The sequence below is a fragment of the Falco peregrinus genome, chromosome 4 (assembly GCF_023634155.1).
Source record: "Falco peregrinus isolate bFalPer1 chromosome 4, bFalPer1.pri, whole genome shotgun sequence".
Lineage (NCBI taxonomy): Eukaryota > Metazoa > Chordata > Aves > Falconiformes > Falconidae > Falco > Falco peregrinus.
Genome location: NC_073724.1, coordinates 110,434,666 through 110,453,018, shown reverse-complemented (window position 1 = coordinate 110,453,018; position 18,353 = coordinate 110,434,666). Strand labels below are relative to the sequence as shown.

The 18,353-nt window shown below is 34.4% G+C and overlaps 1 protein-coding gene across 1 annotated transcript in view; it reads left to right on the top strand.

Annotated features, from left to right (window-relative positions):
- DEUP1 (deuterosome assembly protein 1) overlaps window positions 1-18,353 on the top strand; it is a 44,731-nt gene that overhangs the window by 12,094 nt on the left and 14,284 nt on the right. Inside the window, exons 5-11 of the mRNA XM_055802865.1 lie at window positions 3,523-3,657; window positions 6,597-6,710; window positions 9,164-9,376; window positions 12,335-12,480; window positions 13,085-13,190; window positions 14,760-14,957; window positions 16,019-16,105. Coding sequence (XP_055658840.1) covers window positions 3,523-3,657; window positions 6,597-6,710; window positions 9,164-9,376; window positions 12,335-12,480; window positions 13,085-13,190; window positions 14,760-14,957; window positions 16,019-16,105 — 999 coding nt within the window. The remainder of the gene's footprint in view (window positions 1-3,522; window positions 3,658-6,596; window positions 6,711-9,163; window positions 9,377-12,334; window positions 12,481-13,084; window positions 13,191-14,759; window positions 14,958-16,018; window positions 16,106-18,353) is intronic.

The window sequence follows — 18,353 nt, the reverse complement described above, 5'->3', positions numbered from 1 at the left end:
TTCACAATTGCTGCAATATTTTTCGCATCTTAATTTTTTTTATCACATGCTGAAAATGACTGGTTTTATGTTACATGTTGTTGCTAAGATCTTCACTGAAACTGAACTTTCTGAAATTGAAACTCCAGACCATTTTTCATAGATTTTGATTCTGAAGTTGTTAGTTACCCTGCAAGTCCTTTCAAACACAGTATGTTTTTTCTTTGTGGTTGTTTTTTTTTAAAGAATCTGACACTTCCTACAAGCTGTCTCCCTGTAAACCTGGCTATACTTCTTGTCAAGATTCTCCTTTACAGTTGCCACTCAGACTACCTAACCTTTCTTTGAGTTTCCTGATTGTTTCTTCTTTTATGTTTATGCAAGACGTTTGGACTTCTAGCTCTTAAGAATATACATCACTTTCCCAGTCTTTGTCTCCAAACACTTCCTTCACTCTCAGTCATCCTTTTTATTTTACCAAAGGTTCCAGCACTGATGCTATTTGCATTTTATTTTCCAATTCTCATTCATCTTCTTTCACCAAACCATATTTCTTCATGAAATATCCATCCAGTACACACTGACGAAAGAAGTAAACTGGTAAATGCTTAAGTTAGGAGGCCTGCCTAGATATTCTATGTGATAAACAGATTTGCCATCAGAACAATTCCAAGCACCTACGCTAGACAATAAGACTATCCCACCCTGCTCCCCTACCTTTTTCCACTTCTCCTTATTGAGTTTCTTTCTTAAGTTACCATACTGCAGTCTTTACAACAGAAAGACTTCAATTTACCCAGTTCTCAGCTGCACAAACTCATATCTGAAATATAGAGCTTCCCTGACAGTATTAATCTTTGCCTTATCTCCTTTGTCTCCCTTCTTTTGGTTCTTACCCTCACTTGAAAGTTATACTTCCTTCTGCACTGTACCTTAAGAGCTACAATTTAGTTTTGCACAAATGGTGTGTTACTATTTACCAGTAGCATTGTATCTTTCTCTGCAGAGTTATTCTTAAAATCCCTCCCAGTTTTTGTTCCTTCCTAATCTTGGTAGAAATAGAAAGGATCAATTTTTCTAACTCTCAGAATGTTAGGCTATTCAGAACAAATTTCTCTCTAATATATTGCTTCTGTGGTCCTCAGTGCTATTTACCCTTGCCAATGATGAAAGTCGCTGTTCAATGAGCAACATTCCCACTGAATTGATTGCGTGCCAGTTGAATGCAGTAGAACCTGTATTCTTCTTGTATTGGGCAAATGATTCCTGATATGTAACCTGAAACCCTTAGGCCACACTGCTGCACTCATTCAAATGTACAACATTTTGTCATAATTAAACAGCAAAACTTTAGGGGTTCATTCAACTTCATTATTTTTTTCCTTTCTTTTTTCCTATTTAAATGTTTAGTAGTTATTCTCATTTTGAAAATGACAGAATCCATTCTTGCTCAAAGCACTTTGGTAATGATTTGCCTCACTTTGACATTTAAAAGCTAGATGGCTATGTCAGAGCTACCTCTGGCTCCCTTTAGAATCAACGGAGGGAAATGGACACCCCTAGAATATAATTCATGTCAGTGTATGATGAGAATTTAAGATAGCTGAAATGACTAAGCATTTGAAGGCAGCCTTTTCTAATGCAAAGTAACTCAGGCTTGGATATCTAACTTTCAGAAATCTAAACTTAGATGTATTCTACCCCAGAACTCACTAAAATGCCAAATGCATCATCTTTTTAAATACTTACTCAACAAGCAAATAGAACAACAAAGTTTTGTTCTAGTTCCAGTCATGATAACATCCAGACTATAATCTGTCTGAAATATCCTACTTTCATTAAATAATTCTAATATTTAAACTAAATTTTCTCATTTTGGCCATTCTGTTCCATTTTAAACTGATTCACTGAAGTGTTGGGTCCTATATTTCCTAGCCTTTTTAGCATGAACAGTCTAATACCTGTCTTCATCTGAGTTTGCTCTTCCCAGGCAATTCACATATGCCATAATATATTCAAGAGCAACACTCCTGTTATTTGAAAAATTATATCTTTCTTCCAAAGACAATGAGTTCCATGTTGTTTGAGTGTGAAAACAATGACCTGTTTTAAATATTTTATCTTAACTCTGGCAAGGTCCATTTCAAATGTAGGCAGCTTCTCTGCAAGGGTTTTGATTTTGTTTTGAAGACGAAATCTCAGCTTTGTAAGTCCAGGTCACAGGATTTCTGTTCAGAAATTCCAAGTTGGTCAAATCTATCCCTGTATGTCACCATTTCATGAAACTTTCTTGTCTAGGGCAATCTATCTTCTGGTCATGTTTTCAATTCTTTTTTGGTGTTCTATATTATGAGTTCTCAAAATCATCTCAGATGTCTCTGTGAAGTTTCCAGATTCTTTTTTAACTCCACTTCCTATTCCATATCTTTTCTGGACTTCTTTGGCCATCTTTGTTATCTGCAGAGACCTCAATCGCTCATTCCATGTTGGTTCAATAGGATTCCATTCCTTCTCCAATTACTTCCTTGGAACTATTTTTTTTTCCAGACAGTAGTTCACTTGAGCAGTTAACAAAAATATAAGATTTATGGATTTTGTTTGGTTAGACAAAGAACTTTATGTTATAGTCAGAAATTTTTAAGTCATATATACCTGAATGTAAAGAAACAAACCAAGAGACATGATAGTTGTAAGCTTCTGTTCTGCTCAACGTTCTTTACAAAGTTCTTTCCCTCAGCTTCCCTCAAGACCATATTTTTAGGATTTCCTTTGACAATATCCTTGGGTTGTTTCTTTCTTTCTTTTTTTTTTTTTTTTTTTTGAAACCAGATGTACATAGCTGTACCAGACAATGTCAGTTTGCTGCATCAAACCTTTTAATGGCCACTAGCCCCTTTCCTTGTGTAGTATAGCTAACTGTTGTTCAGATTGGCCATTTTTCTGAAGAGACTGTTTTCTTCTGGAAAGGCTGGTACTTCTGCTAGTACCTTCCCTTCTCTGACTTTGACTCCTAAGTCACACTTTCATGGTAAGATCAATAGGCAGAACAGTATTTAGTGTCTAATTCTCATAGACACTTTTTGGTACTTAAGGTTTTCAGAAGAATGCAATCATTACACACCTGATGTTTCAATAATTTTCATGATAGAAAAGAAATATGCAAGATTAAAATGCATTAATGATAATCTTTCATTCTGGCTAGTGAAGCACCCTTTAAAAATGTCAACACAAGATGGCAGTAAACAAGTATAGAACATTTCATATAAACATTGTAGAGGAAATGACACTATGGGTAGCAGTGCCATAAAGAACTTCAGCAGAATTAAGTAGCTGTCAAATGAACCCATTTGAACAGTTAGTTAACATTTGTATGAAAGCTTAGTCTTGATTATCTCTAATAAAATTACTTTATTAATTTATTCTTTGTTACATTAATTATTTAGAATGCTGAAGCTGCAGTTGGCAATTGTAGTCTAAAGAAAAGTTTGTCCACATGGTCATCTTTGATAAATTCTGCATATTCAACTCTGCTTTCCTTTTTAGTTTTCAGAGTTGACACATAGTTATGAAAAGCTACAGTCATATCAGTTAAAAGAAAAAACAGTTGAAATTAGAGAAAAATATGAAGAAAGTCTAGAGACACCATCTGAACTGAGCAATTTCTGTAAGAAATTTGAGGTAAGAATGCTTTGTTATTATATTCTAATTTTAATATTCTTTTAGAACTAATTTGTTTTACAGTTGTAAACTATAATTCCATGATAATTCTACAAAAATCATATAATTTTCTTGCTCTGGCAAGAAAAGGTGCATAGTTTAATGTTCAGGTTTTTCTTTTATCCAAGTTTTATTAGGGTGTTTATAGTTTGGTGAGTTAATATAGATAATTTTCTTCATAAGAGTAACTATAAATAGATTTTACTTTTTTCCTGATTAATATATGTATACTGGATAATATAATCTCTAGAGGCATGAGACCTTTTACATATGCAGGATACTATCACATAATACCTACTATTAATTCAAGTTTTATAGACCTCAGGGCAATTTTGACCATGTAGGACTAGATAGAAAAAGATTATAGGACTGGAAAATTGCTTGTTACACACATATGTTGCCAGCACCCATGTGCCTGAGGGAAGCTACAACCTTGACCTCAGTGCCTAGTTTCCCTAGGCCTAGGTAATGCATGAGGAAGGATTAAGCTCTTAAAAATAAATTCCACAGAATCCAGCATACTGAGGGGAGGACTAGATAATATGAGACATTGAGGAGGATTCAGTCATATTCCCTATCCCTCTGGGCACAGAATGGATTTTAGCTGAATTATTCCTGGATACAGGAAGATACTGATTTCTAATCATAAGTTCCAGCCTTGACTTCTCAGAGTTAGATGTTGCTTTATGATCTGTGGAATAATCAAATATTTATTGGGCCAGCAGGAGGGTTAGCCAGCACAGAGAACTAGCATAGAGAATGTGCCTCCAAGTGGTGGCTTCTCCCCAGATATTCTTCTGGCTATATGCCTGTTGCAAAAACTGATATCCAGTCTCATTTCTTAGAACTGAGTGATATAATCTCTAGCTGTGCTAATTTTTGCTCCTTCTTTTTTACTTATTCCATAAATTTGCTGGTATCCTGTGCAAAGTGAAACAACTTCAAAAGGAAAAATTCAAAAGCCTGTTGAAAAATAATGTTTGTTAGGTAGAAAATGAACATGGGAAGATTATGGTTCAGATTCTGTCTGGAAGGAAGATTATTAAACTGAGTCTTCCACATATGGGGAGAACAGTCTAACCACTATTCTGATGAAGCATTGAGGGATCACAAAAAAAATTCACATTTTCTCTGGCCTTCCTTTCTGAAGAGCGTGATCACATGGTGTGTGCTTTGAGTATTTACTAAACAGGGTCCTGTAGGGAGATGTCACTTGAAAGTGTGAGCTAGTTGCCTAGCTGCTAAGCATTGTGAAGGCTTACAGGTTTATGGTGTAGATTTTGTGTAGATTTATGATGTAGATGATTTAGACACTTTGAGAACTTTACAATCAGAACGTTAATGCCTGGTACATTTTAAGTACTTTCAGGATCTTTATTTTGGACTTGCCTATCTTCTGTATTAACTTCTGCAACCTTCAGGTGACTGTACCTACGTAACCGGACACATCCTAGGCACATCCTAACTCTGCATAATGTTGCTGTCTTTTCCACATGGAAGAGTCCTTACCATCAGAAAAGCTCCTATGCTTTGGACTGCAGCGTAGCTGCCAACCTCTGCTACTACAAGAATAATAAATGGGTTATATATCTATCGTTGACTAACTATATCACTACTGTGAAACTGTCTGATCCAGCCAATTTGAGAATAACCTTATTCAAAATTAAAATGTGAAAATAATGTAACACAATGCTATAATTTGATTAATTATGCAGTATGAAAAATGAGTGCTTAGAATATATTCAGCAAATTCTAGTATTCAGGAAATAATTACTGTATTGAAAATCTAAGCTCAGCAGCACTTTAGTAAGGCCTTGAACCTGCAGTCCTCATTAAGTAGTCTGAAAATCCATTTGTATCACATTTTGTAAAATGGGAAGATGTTTATTGGTTTAAAATGCCAAAGCAGATATTAGGAAAGCTGTAAGAGAAGATTTGTATTAATCTATGTTGGAAAGCATTCAATTTTATTTCAGTAGCACATAAAAGCTTATTTTTTAAAATTTTGGGAATATACCATTTTAGGATAATTACAAAAAATCATTTAACTGTTGGAACCAACATTTTGATTGTGAAAAAGGAAATTCTCATAACAGCTTATAAGTGTTACAGTTTTCACTGTATAAAACAGTATTCTGTTACTTTGCTAACTCTTCAAACTAAAAGAGCGAGAGCTCTAGTAACTGGAGTCCTACTTGTTTTCAAGGATACTGCCTTTAAAGTCAAGTTGTGAACATATAAGCTCTGGTATGATTTAAGAGCAAATTCAAATACACTATAAATGGAAATACAAAATCAGTATTAGATAAATCTAATGTGACAGAATTTGTTAGGCAAGTTTGTTTTTTTTTTAAACTAGGTGCACTCAGAACCAGAAGTAGAAATTGTAAAGAGAGCAGGAAGTAAAATTTGTTCACAGTAGCTGCTGTCCCATTTGTTAAAAAAAAAAAAAGGGGGGGGGGGGAAAAACCACTCAAAAAATTCTTCTGAATATTAAGGATTTGATTCCCTGCTGATTACTCTACTTGACACTGATATAGCTTTAAATTTACAGGACCTATCCTCCTATAAGATCATTGTTTTATAGTCATAACTCTAAAATGTACAGCAATAGAAGTGATTCAAAATATTTTATCATTTTTATTCAGTGAGTATGTTTACCACCCATTTTTTCAGATAAACAGCCCTTAAGACTGGATTTTTTCTGGTGGAGATGACTGCATGGCTGATTTATATAACTGTTCTTTTTTTCTTCTTCCCCAAATTATGGAAAGATTATGTATTAATTAAAGAATGAAATTTTTCTTAGAACTATACAAATTTAAAAGTTATTTAGATTAAGGATTTTTATATAAAGTTATTTTCCCTGTGTTTACTAGCTTTGTTTTGCTGTCTTTCAGGAATTTAAGGCAAAATCAAGAGAATGGGATAAGAAGGGGACAATCTGCCAAAATCATCTCATTTATTTAGATGGTCAACAAAAATTACTGTCCGAGAAATGTCATTTATTTCAGGTAAAATGCCTGTCTTCCTGCTTTAGGAAGAAAATGAGCTGTTAGCTCAGCTGCAGCTGATTAACTTAATTTTAAAAATCTGAACACCACTAAACTTATAGTGAATCTGACAATACATCGATATTGTAGTGAACACATTGCTTTTTAGGTAAGGCAAACACATACTGAAAGATCTAGTGATACATACAGTTATTTTTATTTTAATATTTTTCTAATGAAAATGAGAAAATAAGTATCATGATGAACATTACAATACATCTGATAAAAAAACCTGCAAAAAGCACTGCTCCTTTTTACTGTTTAAGTATACTCTGGAGATACTTTTATCATCTATGCTATTTACTAATATGCAATTAATCATGATGACAATTTATTGAAAAGTATCTTTCCAAATAAGTGGTACATCATTACTATGTTGACTCAAATATAGTTTCCTCAAATATAAGATATCACTCATCTTTTTGAAGTTCATAAATATACATTAATATAATCTACGCAGAAAAATTAATTTCTATGTGCACTCCATAATCACACTTGAAGTTATTTGTTGGATCACTTATTCCTTTTTTATCATATTTTTCAGCTTTCAAGTTACCATTCAGTCTTTAGTTGACTTTGTGATTCTTTTTCACTTGTCAATTTGCTTATTATTTTTTTTATATATAGCCTATTGATCTAGGATGTTTTAATTTTTTTAATTCCTTCCAATCCAGAACAAAATATTGATTTAATGATGTCTTGATGACCTGTCCTGCTCAAAAAAAAAAAAAAAAAAAAAAAAAAAAAAGAAAATAACTTAAAAATTAACTGGGCTAGAATACAGCTAGAAAATGAAGTAAGGTGAAGCCAGTTACGTTGCTGACTGGTAATCCCCTTTTCCACTGTTACTAAGCTCACAGGATCTTAATCTAGTAAAAGACTCTTAACAATGCCTATGAGACTCTTTACCCGTATCCAGAGTTTCCAATGATGATTGTTAAGTTTTGGGTTTAGATGCTTGAAGCATTATATTGCAACTATTGAACTTCCATACAAAGGTGTTAAAAAACCCAAAGCTTTGACTAGATGAAACTACTGACTGATGCATGTTGATCATACAGTTAGACAAGTCAAAATAGAGTACTCAAGGTGATCATTCACATTTTTCTGTTGAGGCTTTCACTGCCATCAATGAACTTCCTTTGAAGACAATTTTCTTCACAACTGTAACATCACACTGACTAATTTACTAAATAGCAGTCTGATGGACTATTACCCCTTAACTGTTTCAAAAGCATTAACTGGTCCTGTGTCTTTGTCTCAAATTCCTCTTTTGTGAGATCTTTGATTTCCAGCTGGAGTCTTGCACTATATTTTTGACAGGTTGCTTTAACATTTTGGTATGTGAAACTCCGTAACTTAGATGTCAAAGGGACCTTAATTTGTTATCTATGGAAACAAAACTTATCTGCAGATTTCTTTTAGCTTCTTATTTGATATGCAGCCAGTGGTCAGTTCTACTTAGGTGTTCAGCCAACACAAATTCTAGGAACACAGTCAATGACATCAAAAGCCATCTCAAGCATGCGTTTTTGCAGCCCTTGTCAATGAAATATGGTATTTGTAACCCTCTTTATTTTTAATATACATTTTCTTGCTCAACTTGATCTCTGCATATGATAGATGTTTTCCAGGTTATATTTTGTTGTCATTTTTCAGCTAATTCTCAATGTTCTGAAAGATTACTGCTGCTTGTTAATCTCCCAGTAGAGGGATCCATGTTGATAGGTTTTTGAACAGCAAAACCAGTTACTATAGTAATTATGTTTCTTCATGATGCTTGTGAATTCACAAATACTGGCAATACCAATCTTCTGAAGTTTTCATTTTTGATTTTAATTAGTACAAGAAACTGAATAGATTATGGAACTGCAGAATGTTCAAAAGATTCTTCCCAAGTTTAAGGATAATGATATCAAAGTACAGTTCCTGTAGTAACTGAGCTCTTTATACAGGAACTACGTAATGCTGGCCTTCTAGTCAAAGGTTAGTATCTTCCCTGAGGCACACACACACACAACTCCTACTGAGTTCGATGAATCAAAGAACATTTCTCTCAAATTGTTTTGTATAGGTAACTGCTTTGAGTAGGTCATCATAATCATCTTTCTCATATTTGAGGCTAATTAACAATAAGTGCTAGGGAAATACACAGCAGAGGAGAAACATCCTTGAAAAAATTCTGTGTCCTTGAAAGTTTCTGAAGCATTTTTTATGGAGGGCAGGAATATGAGGCTTAAAAAACCCGAAATATCCTTTAGAGAAGTAATGCAAACTATTCCAGTTGTGCCATTTTTTCTAAGCAAATCCTGGTGTAGATGGAAATAGCTTTAGGATTTTAGGAGTAATGGTTTGGTCCTAGCAATTTACAAGTAATTATTGAATTTCACTTAAAAGATTTTCTTGTTTTATAGAAGCAGACCCAGAATTACCAATTCCAAATAAGCAATAAGAAACAAAACCAAGAAGAGGTGATTACTTATGGCCATCCCAACAGTGAAAAGGATGAGCTGATTATTGAAAACCTAAAGGCAACTGTGAATGAAATGGCAGTAAACAAGAATAAACTGGAAGAGGAAAATCTGAAACTCCGAGAGGTTCTAAAAATGTACCAAAACCAGTTCCAGGTAGTAATAGTTGGGGTTCTTTTCATGACAACTGTGGAATTAATGTTGGATAATTAATTACTTAGGAGTATACTTCAAAAAGCTTTACTGAGAAGCCAATCTAAAAGATATGTACATCAGGTATACTCTTTGCAAGAACACAGAACGAGCTGTGAGCAGTACAATTTTTTGAGTAACACTTAAAGAGAAAACATAAATGTTTGATATGCAGTAGTATCTTTTGTTCTTGTCTGTTTATCTAGGGTATTATAACTTTCCTGTATCTGTAGCATCGACAAGAACTTAGCCTAGTTCACTTGGTTCCTTGTATATAAATTACTTCTATGAGGTCTCCTTATCTGATTTACAGCTTGTGCACTGTGCCATATAGCTAGTAAATAATTATAAAGAAAAGTGTATGGTATCCTTTATTATTATTGAAAGAAGATTTTGCAGTAAATTAATTTTGAAGTCGCCAACCAAGTGAAGAACCATCAGGTTTTATCTTATCCCTAGTTTTCCGGTTTTCAGCATAGCACTGATCTATGAAGACAACCATTTAGGCCTCTTCTTTTGGTCAAGATATATGAGTTCTGACAAGATTGAGATAATACAAGGTCTTTACAGCCTTTTTTATTAGCTATTTTTGAAACGGATCTGGAATGAGATTCTTGTTGCTTTTTTATATATATATAACATATACAAATTAGTATATTTTCTTATGTATGTAAGGACTTCAAGGTTCAGTAATATATTGAGTGGCCTATAGTAACTTCAGCTTTTTCTGAAGAAAGATAATCTATTTCTGTTTATAGACAACCTTGCAGAGTTTTAACTGCATAAGCAGTGTACGCTATAGGAATTAATGTATGTGGTGGAGGATGCTTTCAGGTGTTGGCCTGTGATGGTAATTGGTGAGTGATCCATCCCTGTCCTTATCTCCACCCACAAGCTTTTCATTATATTTTCTCTCCCCTGTCCAGCTGAGGAGGGGAAGTGATCGAGTGGCTCTAGTGGTCACCTGGCATCCAGCAAGGGTCAACCTACCACAAACAGCTTTGAGTAGAATTAGAACAGGAGCTGATCAGGAAATTTCTGAGACTCGCTTTTTGTATTGAACACGGTAAGCTAGTTGAAGCAAAACTTCACAGAAGAAAAGAGAGGATTTGGTAGTTTTCAGCTTGAAACAAACTATTAAAAAGTTATATTGAATTAGATATTTTCTAAACTAAACTAGATGCAATAGATATTTTCTAAAATACTAAGTGGTACATATCTAAATTATTTTTTTAAGTGATGTGTGAAATTCTTTACTTGAAGTTTTGTTGCAGTTATTATTGCAGCTGCAGCTGCAGCTGCTGTTGTTGCTGCTATTATAATTCACAGAAGAAAATACAATTTATGTAAATATGTATGACTGCAGTCTGCCGCAGATTGCATGAGTTCTACCACACAGTTGTGCAGCATCCATTGCCCTTATCCACCCTAGAATGAAGTCAGAGGGATAACCCTCCCCCAAATTCATATATTATAAAATAATTGTGGCTATTTCTTCAATGTTGAAGTCATGAAGATGATCATAAGCAAGTCTTGCAGACAATTTTAACAGTTCATTAAGCTTTATTTCACTTCAATATGCCCAGACTTGCATTTCAGAGTTTAAAAAAGCTCTCTCAGCCTTAATTTAACAAAGGATAAGATGAATTAATCTATATATGCTATAAAAAACGCAAAAGCGCTTCATATCTGTCTTCAGCAGCCCATTCAGCCAGAGGAAAACCACAGGCTTCTTGGAAGGAAGGTCATTCACATATGAGGCTCTAAGGGAAATAAACCTTTGAAGTTCCTTGCTTGCGGTTTCATTTCTGGATTCCAGTTGTCTTTTGAAAGTTTAAAGGCTTTATTTTTGCTTTTAAACATGGAAGCTATATTAAAATAAAATGAAGAAATTACCAAAAACGCTAGTGCTTTTAGTGTAATAATTTTAAAGGCAAAGGATCAACATCCTTAGGAAATCCTTTTTCTTTTTAATCTGGAACATGCTTTTGGATTTTGGGTGAGCGGAAATAAGTATTCTCTGGATATTGTTGTTGTTGTTGTTATTATTATTATTTATTATTATTATTATTATTATTGCAAGAATCTGATTATTATTGCTACTTTTGTTATTTGTGGGTTATATTTCCAAGTTATTTTCTTAATATGTTTTCAGTATATTTTGAGGGAATTCTGATTTTTTGGGGAATTTGGATGTTATGATGTGAAATGTATATGTATCTTCAGGTTGTCTATCACATTACCAATCAGAAATTAAAGGTAAAATAGAGCTAAGATTTGTGGTGTCCCTAAGAAAAATCTTGTTGTGACTGTTTGAAAACTTTGTGACTTTCATTTGAATAGGGAATTCACTCCATGCAGATAGAACTAGTTTTGGAGCACACACCTTATCTAAGTAGATATCTAGGTGTATCTGCTCCAAGCTTCTAGGCAGTGTTTAATGAAGACATGCTCCTAATCCTGCCTTTCTATAGCCTTGTAGTTTTCAAGCTTATAAATTTGGAAATGTTGTTAGGAAAATAGAAAATGAAGTTACTTATGGCCCTAATTCTTACATGTGAAGCATGCTTTAGGGTACAGAACCTGCTGAAACAAGCAAACTGTATTTTTGATGCATTTAGTAGAATAAAGAACTTCTGAATGATGTTTCCTAGGATAGTTTCAGAGACAGATGAATTGGTACATCACAAAAGCTAAAAAATATCCAGCATTTGATTTTTAGATGCCGTTTCTGGAGAAAGGAAGGAACTGACATGAAAGCAATGCCTTTTTCAGAAATGAAACTCAAAATAAAAGCATGTATGTCCTTTCATACAAATTATACCAGTATTGAAAATATATAATTATAATATAAAATTATAATACAGCATTTTGAGCTATCTAATTTTATTCAACTATTCATATATTTGCTTGTTTCTTTAGAACATGGAGGCAGGCTTTTCAGAAATGAGAAGTGAGCTGCAGTCATGGGATGCTCTCTGGAGAAGGATACAACTGGAATGCCAACAGTTGCCTACAGAATTATTGAAAATCAGAGAGAATAAAGATATGCAGGAAATTCAAATAAAGTATGCATTAATAAGTACTTCTGAGCTACTAACTTCTTTCATATATTTGATTTAAGTTAAGTCTGTTTAATAAAATACTCTGGAGTCAAATGCCAGTTTCTAAACAATTTTAGAATAAACATTTTCATTGGCAATTATATATGAAGAGATTGCAGGCAGTAGGTGCTGGCTCTGTTAAAAAGCTTTAATGCTGCTCAGATACTTGCAAATCAATGCATTTCTATTTGTATGTTTACAGTCTCTTTCATTTTCTTGGCATTAAAATACTTTGGAAGTAGTGTGATTGAGATTTTCCCTAACCTCCTTTGCGTAAAACATTAATCTTTTTACGATTTATCTAATCTACTGTAGCTCTTTGAGATTATATGAAATACCAGTCTACAGGAGACATCAGGATTCTTTCTGCACACATTTGCATTGTCCTTAATCTCTAGAAAACTCTCAAGATCCAATCTCGTTTAGGCCAAATCTATGGTTGTTTTGTGGGGTTTTTTTCATCAGCAAGCAAGCAAGTCTTCCACAGTTTAAAACTGTGGAGAGGATACTGTAAGGTAAAGGTTATGGAATGTTCTTATTTCGTGTTTTGTTTATGTCTTATTTAAAGGCATCAGTCATCTTGTGTACAATTTACTGAGCAACCAGAAAATAAAAACACTGAGTTATTACTATTGGCACAAAGCCAAGGACACCAACAAGAAGAGCTAAACAAGGTATTTCATATTATTAAGTATTTCCAGATCTGAGCTGCAAAATAGCATTCACAGAAGAGAGCAAAGTACTGACCTTGGGTATGTACATACACAAAAGAGAGCAGGAGGATAAGCTGTGCGTTTAGGAGAGCATGAAATTTTCATACATGAAAAAGTTTTCATATATGGTTACATTTCCAGAGGTAGTTGTACAGCTGTAAAATTGACATTCTGCTTCTGTGCACTAACAGAGCTAGCTATTTCATTGAAATAATGGAAGAGACCAAGCCTAAGCTTCACTGTGATTCAGATAAAACCATGCAAGTAATAAATTCTCCAAGGCTATGAGTAATTAATAGGCTATAAGAAGTAAGTAGTAGTTTGTAGGTGGTCTTAGATGTAAGATATACTAATGGATCAACTGATACAAGTCACTATGGCAGGTACCCACACAAGGCTAAGCTTAATCAGTCACCTGCTGCACAGTCTAAGGCAGTGTTGTTTAATTTGATCAATGCATCACATTGCATTACATATTTCAGAAGTGCTGTGTGCAAGCAGTAATGTCATGGCACTGTGGAATGGCACATGGCTTGGCAGGCCAAAACACTTTGGGAGTAGAGGATGCTCAGAAATCCTCTTACAGGCATGTTGTGGTTTTGTTGAGTAGCAATGTAAGCAGGAATACCTCTGATTGGATGCAGGTGACTTGGATGCAGCAATTTTGGCACATGAGTCGTGATCTAGCTCTTAGGGTTTTTGCATCTACATGTATTTGTTTACAATTCTAGTATTTCTGTGTAGTTTGCATAAATAAAAATGAAATGCCATCTGTTACTGATTGTGTACAGTACTGCAAGCAATGATTGAAATGGGTTCAAAGGTTGTTATGCTGGGTTTTGTAGTTTTGTTTCTTACCTAATAAAAAAATCTATCGGTACTAAATTGTTGGTTATAGTAGAAAGATTATGAAAACGATCTTTGTGTTGGTTCTTTGGAGAGCTCTGCACAGGAGATAGTGCAGAAAGCCTGACTTTGAATTTTATATATAATGACAGGAAAAATTCTCATGAAGTGATTTACCATATATACTCTTTATTTCTAATATAGTTTCTAATTAAAGAGTCTCTACATTGATGTATTTATATTGCTTCTAAGTTAATTTAGGCTGCATTAAACTTATTTTAAACCTGAATTAATTTAGGAGCAATATAAATAAATTAGGTTTATTGAATATCCAAGGCTATTTCCTTGGATATTCTTTGCCATAAATTCCAATTCCTAAAATTAACATTATTTTTATTACATTATTTAAAAATATTAATTTAAATGCCTTGTATTTTGTTCATTTCTAATATTAAATAGGCAAATGAAAGCACAAGGGAAGGGTTGCAAAAAGATGTAAATATAAGTAAAGCTATGTGCACTGACTCATTAAGACATTTTATTATAAAATCTCAAAAATTTCTGATTCTGTTAGAAGAGTTGGTGCCTTGGAAGCAACACCAAAAGAAGTCGCTGATATGTAGCAAGTGATGCAATCATATTTATTGCACCACATTTTTTCTTTTTGAAACATATTTGCTACAGATAAGAAACCATGTTTATCAAGAGGAGCAGTCCCGTTGCTCTGAGCAGGAAAGAATGAAGACAGAAATCTCTGACCTGACAGAAGAGCTTCATCAAAAGGAGATCACTATAGCAACTATCATGGAGAAAGCTAGTCTTCTGGAAAGACAGTTAAAAATGGAGTTAGAGATAAAAGACAAATTGCTAACAAAACAACAGGTATGCAAGCAGGAAAAACCAGCCTAGATCATTTTACTCCACACTATTGATAATGACATACATTATCTGTGAAAAAGGACATTTACATTTCTTGCTGTAGTTTTCATCAGCAGTGCTGTAATATCTGTGAAGTATTACTAAAACAGCCAAATTGATACTGGAACAAGAAAGCACCAGTAAATGTCAATTGTAAATCTAAATTGCAGTTCATTCAGACCATCAAATGTAGTTACCATTTTAACATGCAAAAGATCTTGAAAACTTCCAGTTTGTTGTTAATATATGCGCTTCTTTATCATTAGAACCATTTATTAGATCATCTAGAACGTTTCCTAATTTTTCAGGTTTTTTTAAAGCTTTTCCAAGAACGTTACAAATCTGCTTAGAAAATTCTGGTAATTTTAAAGCTGAAAACTGTCAGATACCAGTCTTTTAATGGCAAATTTGTTTTAAAAACAAATGTTATCTTCATTTCTTAATTTTGTAAATCAAATATGAAAACCTTCATATTGAGAGGTTTCAGGGTATCTCTGGGTTTTCTGAGAGGGTCACTGCATATTAAAAATTGTGATCCATTTAACACTTTTAATAGGAAAGTTGGTGTGGGAAAATGAGAGACATCTTCTAGTGTGTGACACTCTTTACCAGGCCATATTCCCTACTGTATCACTAAGAGTGGATATTGTTCCTAGGCTTCATGACTAGGATTTCGTCCAGTTTCAGTGGACTGAAAAATCTGTCCCTCTTTGCATCTCATAATTGCATGTGATGTGAACTCTTATTTTCCTAAGTAACTACTTCTTTCAAAAATGTAAATAAAATCAGAGGCATTGCAGTTCTATATCTTGTATAGATTGTTTAAGACTTCTTTTTGCTTTAGTATTGCTGTTTTTGAAAAAAAAGTATTATAGTTAGTTTCAGAATTTTTAATGTACATTTTGTAAAATTAAAATTTTATACATATATTATATATACATATAAAATTACCTATACATACTCAGTGTTAATTCAAGCTAACAGTAACATTCTTGTATTTAACTAAGAATTTAATCTTTTCCTAGTTATTGGACTTCCGATACAAAGTTATCAAATCTGAAAACACACGTTTGAAAGCGATGGTAGAAAACCAGGAGTGTAAAAGTTGCATGGTAATTTTTTTAATCTTTACAATATGCAGATTAGTTATTTATATGTATTTTCAATGTAGATTGAGATCATGGCAGATTTAGAGATTTCTGGCTTGCGTAAAATAAATAAAATAAGGTGCATGACATAACCAAAACCACATGGTATTCACACACAGCCTGAAGATGGGTATAGCTGGGAATAATTCTGACTTTAATCATAGTAAACTAGAAGTAAGCTAAATTTTTCAGTAACTGTCTAGACACTAAACAGGTTTTGGGAGCCTATTTTTTGTAAGTGATGTCACTTATTTTAGAAAATATTTATTTTTAAATCATCTTCATTCTCAAAGATACAATAATATGTCCCCTTTTTACTATTTCACCTCTTTGTTCATACGATATTTAAACAGAAGTGTAAAAAAATATTTATTTTGGCCCCACCCATCTTATTTTCAGAGTTTAGTATTTATTTTTCTCCAAACAAGGGATTTTTAAAGTTTAATTCATAAAAAATGTGCCATACTATCATGTAGATCTATAGTTTATACAGATATAATAAATATTATATATGTTGATTTCCACGAGAAGCTTCAAAACATTCCCTGCTTACAGAATATCTGCAGTTACTGTATCTACCACTAGAAAAAACACTGGAATGTTGCTTGTAAATACATCTCTGGGGGATTTGTAGCCAGTTAATTGTCTTACTGTAGACTGAGAAATGCATGAAAAAAAGTCACATTTTTCCACACCGTTAAAATAGCATATATGTCTATCAGTGATGTATTACCTAGATATACATATACACTATTATGTGTGCATATATATATGTGTACATATGATACATTATTGTGGAAACATAGATGGATGTGTGTATGCATGTGTAGCTCTTCTCTACAGTGATATTGTTCATGAAGACTGAGAAGAGCAGAGCTGTCTGACAAGAATCCTTGTACATATCACGTGTTTGTTGAATTTTAACTGTAAAATCCAGTTACTATTTATACCAAGGTCACTACATATACCAAGGTGTTTGTGGACTTAATAATTCTTTCCTACTTTACTAATTATTGTGAGGATCTAAATGTTGACAGATTGTCAGACATTTTATATTGAGATTGAAGGGACCAGAGAGCTTTTTACAGATGTGTTTGTACAGTACAGCAGAGCACAGATCCCTCAAACTAATACCAGCCTAAGTCAGTGTGGTGTAATGGATCATCAGGCAGGGTTACTTGTTTAGATTTCAAAAACAATGTAGCTGTGCCAGCTCAGTTTTAGGGTTCATGCCATTATAACTGTACTGCTCATTCTAGAGCTATTAGTGGTAAGGTGACTTAGCACTATCCTTCTTCCTGTGTTCTGCCACTCATTTCCACTTGGGAGACATAGCTGAGCCTCCTCCTCCCATCCTTGCACAAAATATTAAATTTTCTTATACTTTCTGGCACTTCCATGCCAGCTTGGCTCATAAATGTCCCCTAAAACTAGCTAAGGAAGGCAAGGTTTACAGGAAGAGGTGACATCAGACCAGTCAGTGCAAGCAATAGACAAGCTTTCAGGTGCAGGAGCCCAGTTGTGCTAGCAGTATACTGAGAACCAAATGATTAATAATGATGAGTTACTGGGTTCCTGTGGTGAGTTGACCCTGGCTGGATTCCAGGTGCCCACCAAGCCGCTCTATCACTCCCCTCCCCAGCAAAACAGGGAGGGAGAAAATACAATGGAAAAAAACCCTTGTGGGTCAAGGTAAAGGCAGTTTAATGAAGCAGTAGCAAAATTCATGCACACAGAAGTGAAGGAAAGATGTTATTCTCTACTTCCCATCAGCAGGCGATACTTGGCCACTTCCAGGGAAGCAGGGCTTCAGTACACATACTGGCTGTTCCAGAAGATAAACATTGTAAATAACAAATGCCCCTCCTCCCCCCCCCCCCCCCCCCCCCCCCCTTTCTCTTAGCTTTTATATCTGAGCAGGTGTCATATGGTACGGAATATCCCTTTGATCACTTCGGGTGAGCTGGCCTGGCTATGTCCCCTCCCAAGATCTTGCCCACCCCCAGCCTACTGGTGAGGGGGGAAGGCTGGAGAGACAGCCTTGGTGCTGTGAGCAGTGCTGGGCAGTGGCTGGAGCACTGGCGTGTTATCACCCCTTTCTAGCTACCGGTACAAGCACAGCACTATGAGGGATGCTGTGGGGCTCAGCCAGACCCAGTACGGTTCCAAAACAATAAGGTAAATCTAGAAATATAGGAAAGCACAACTTAAT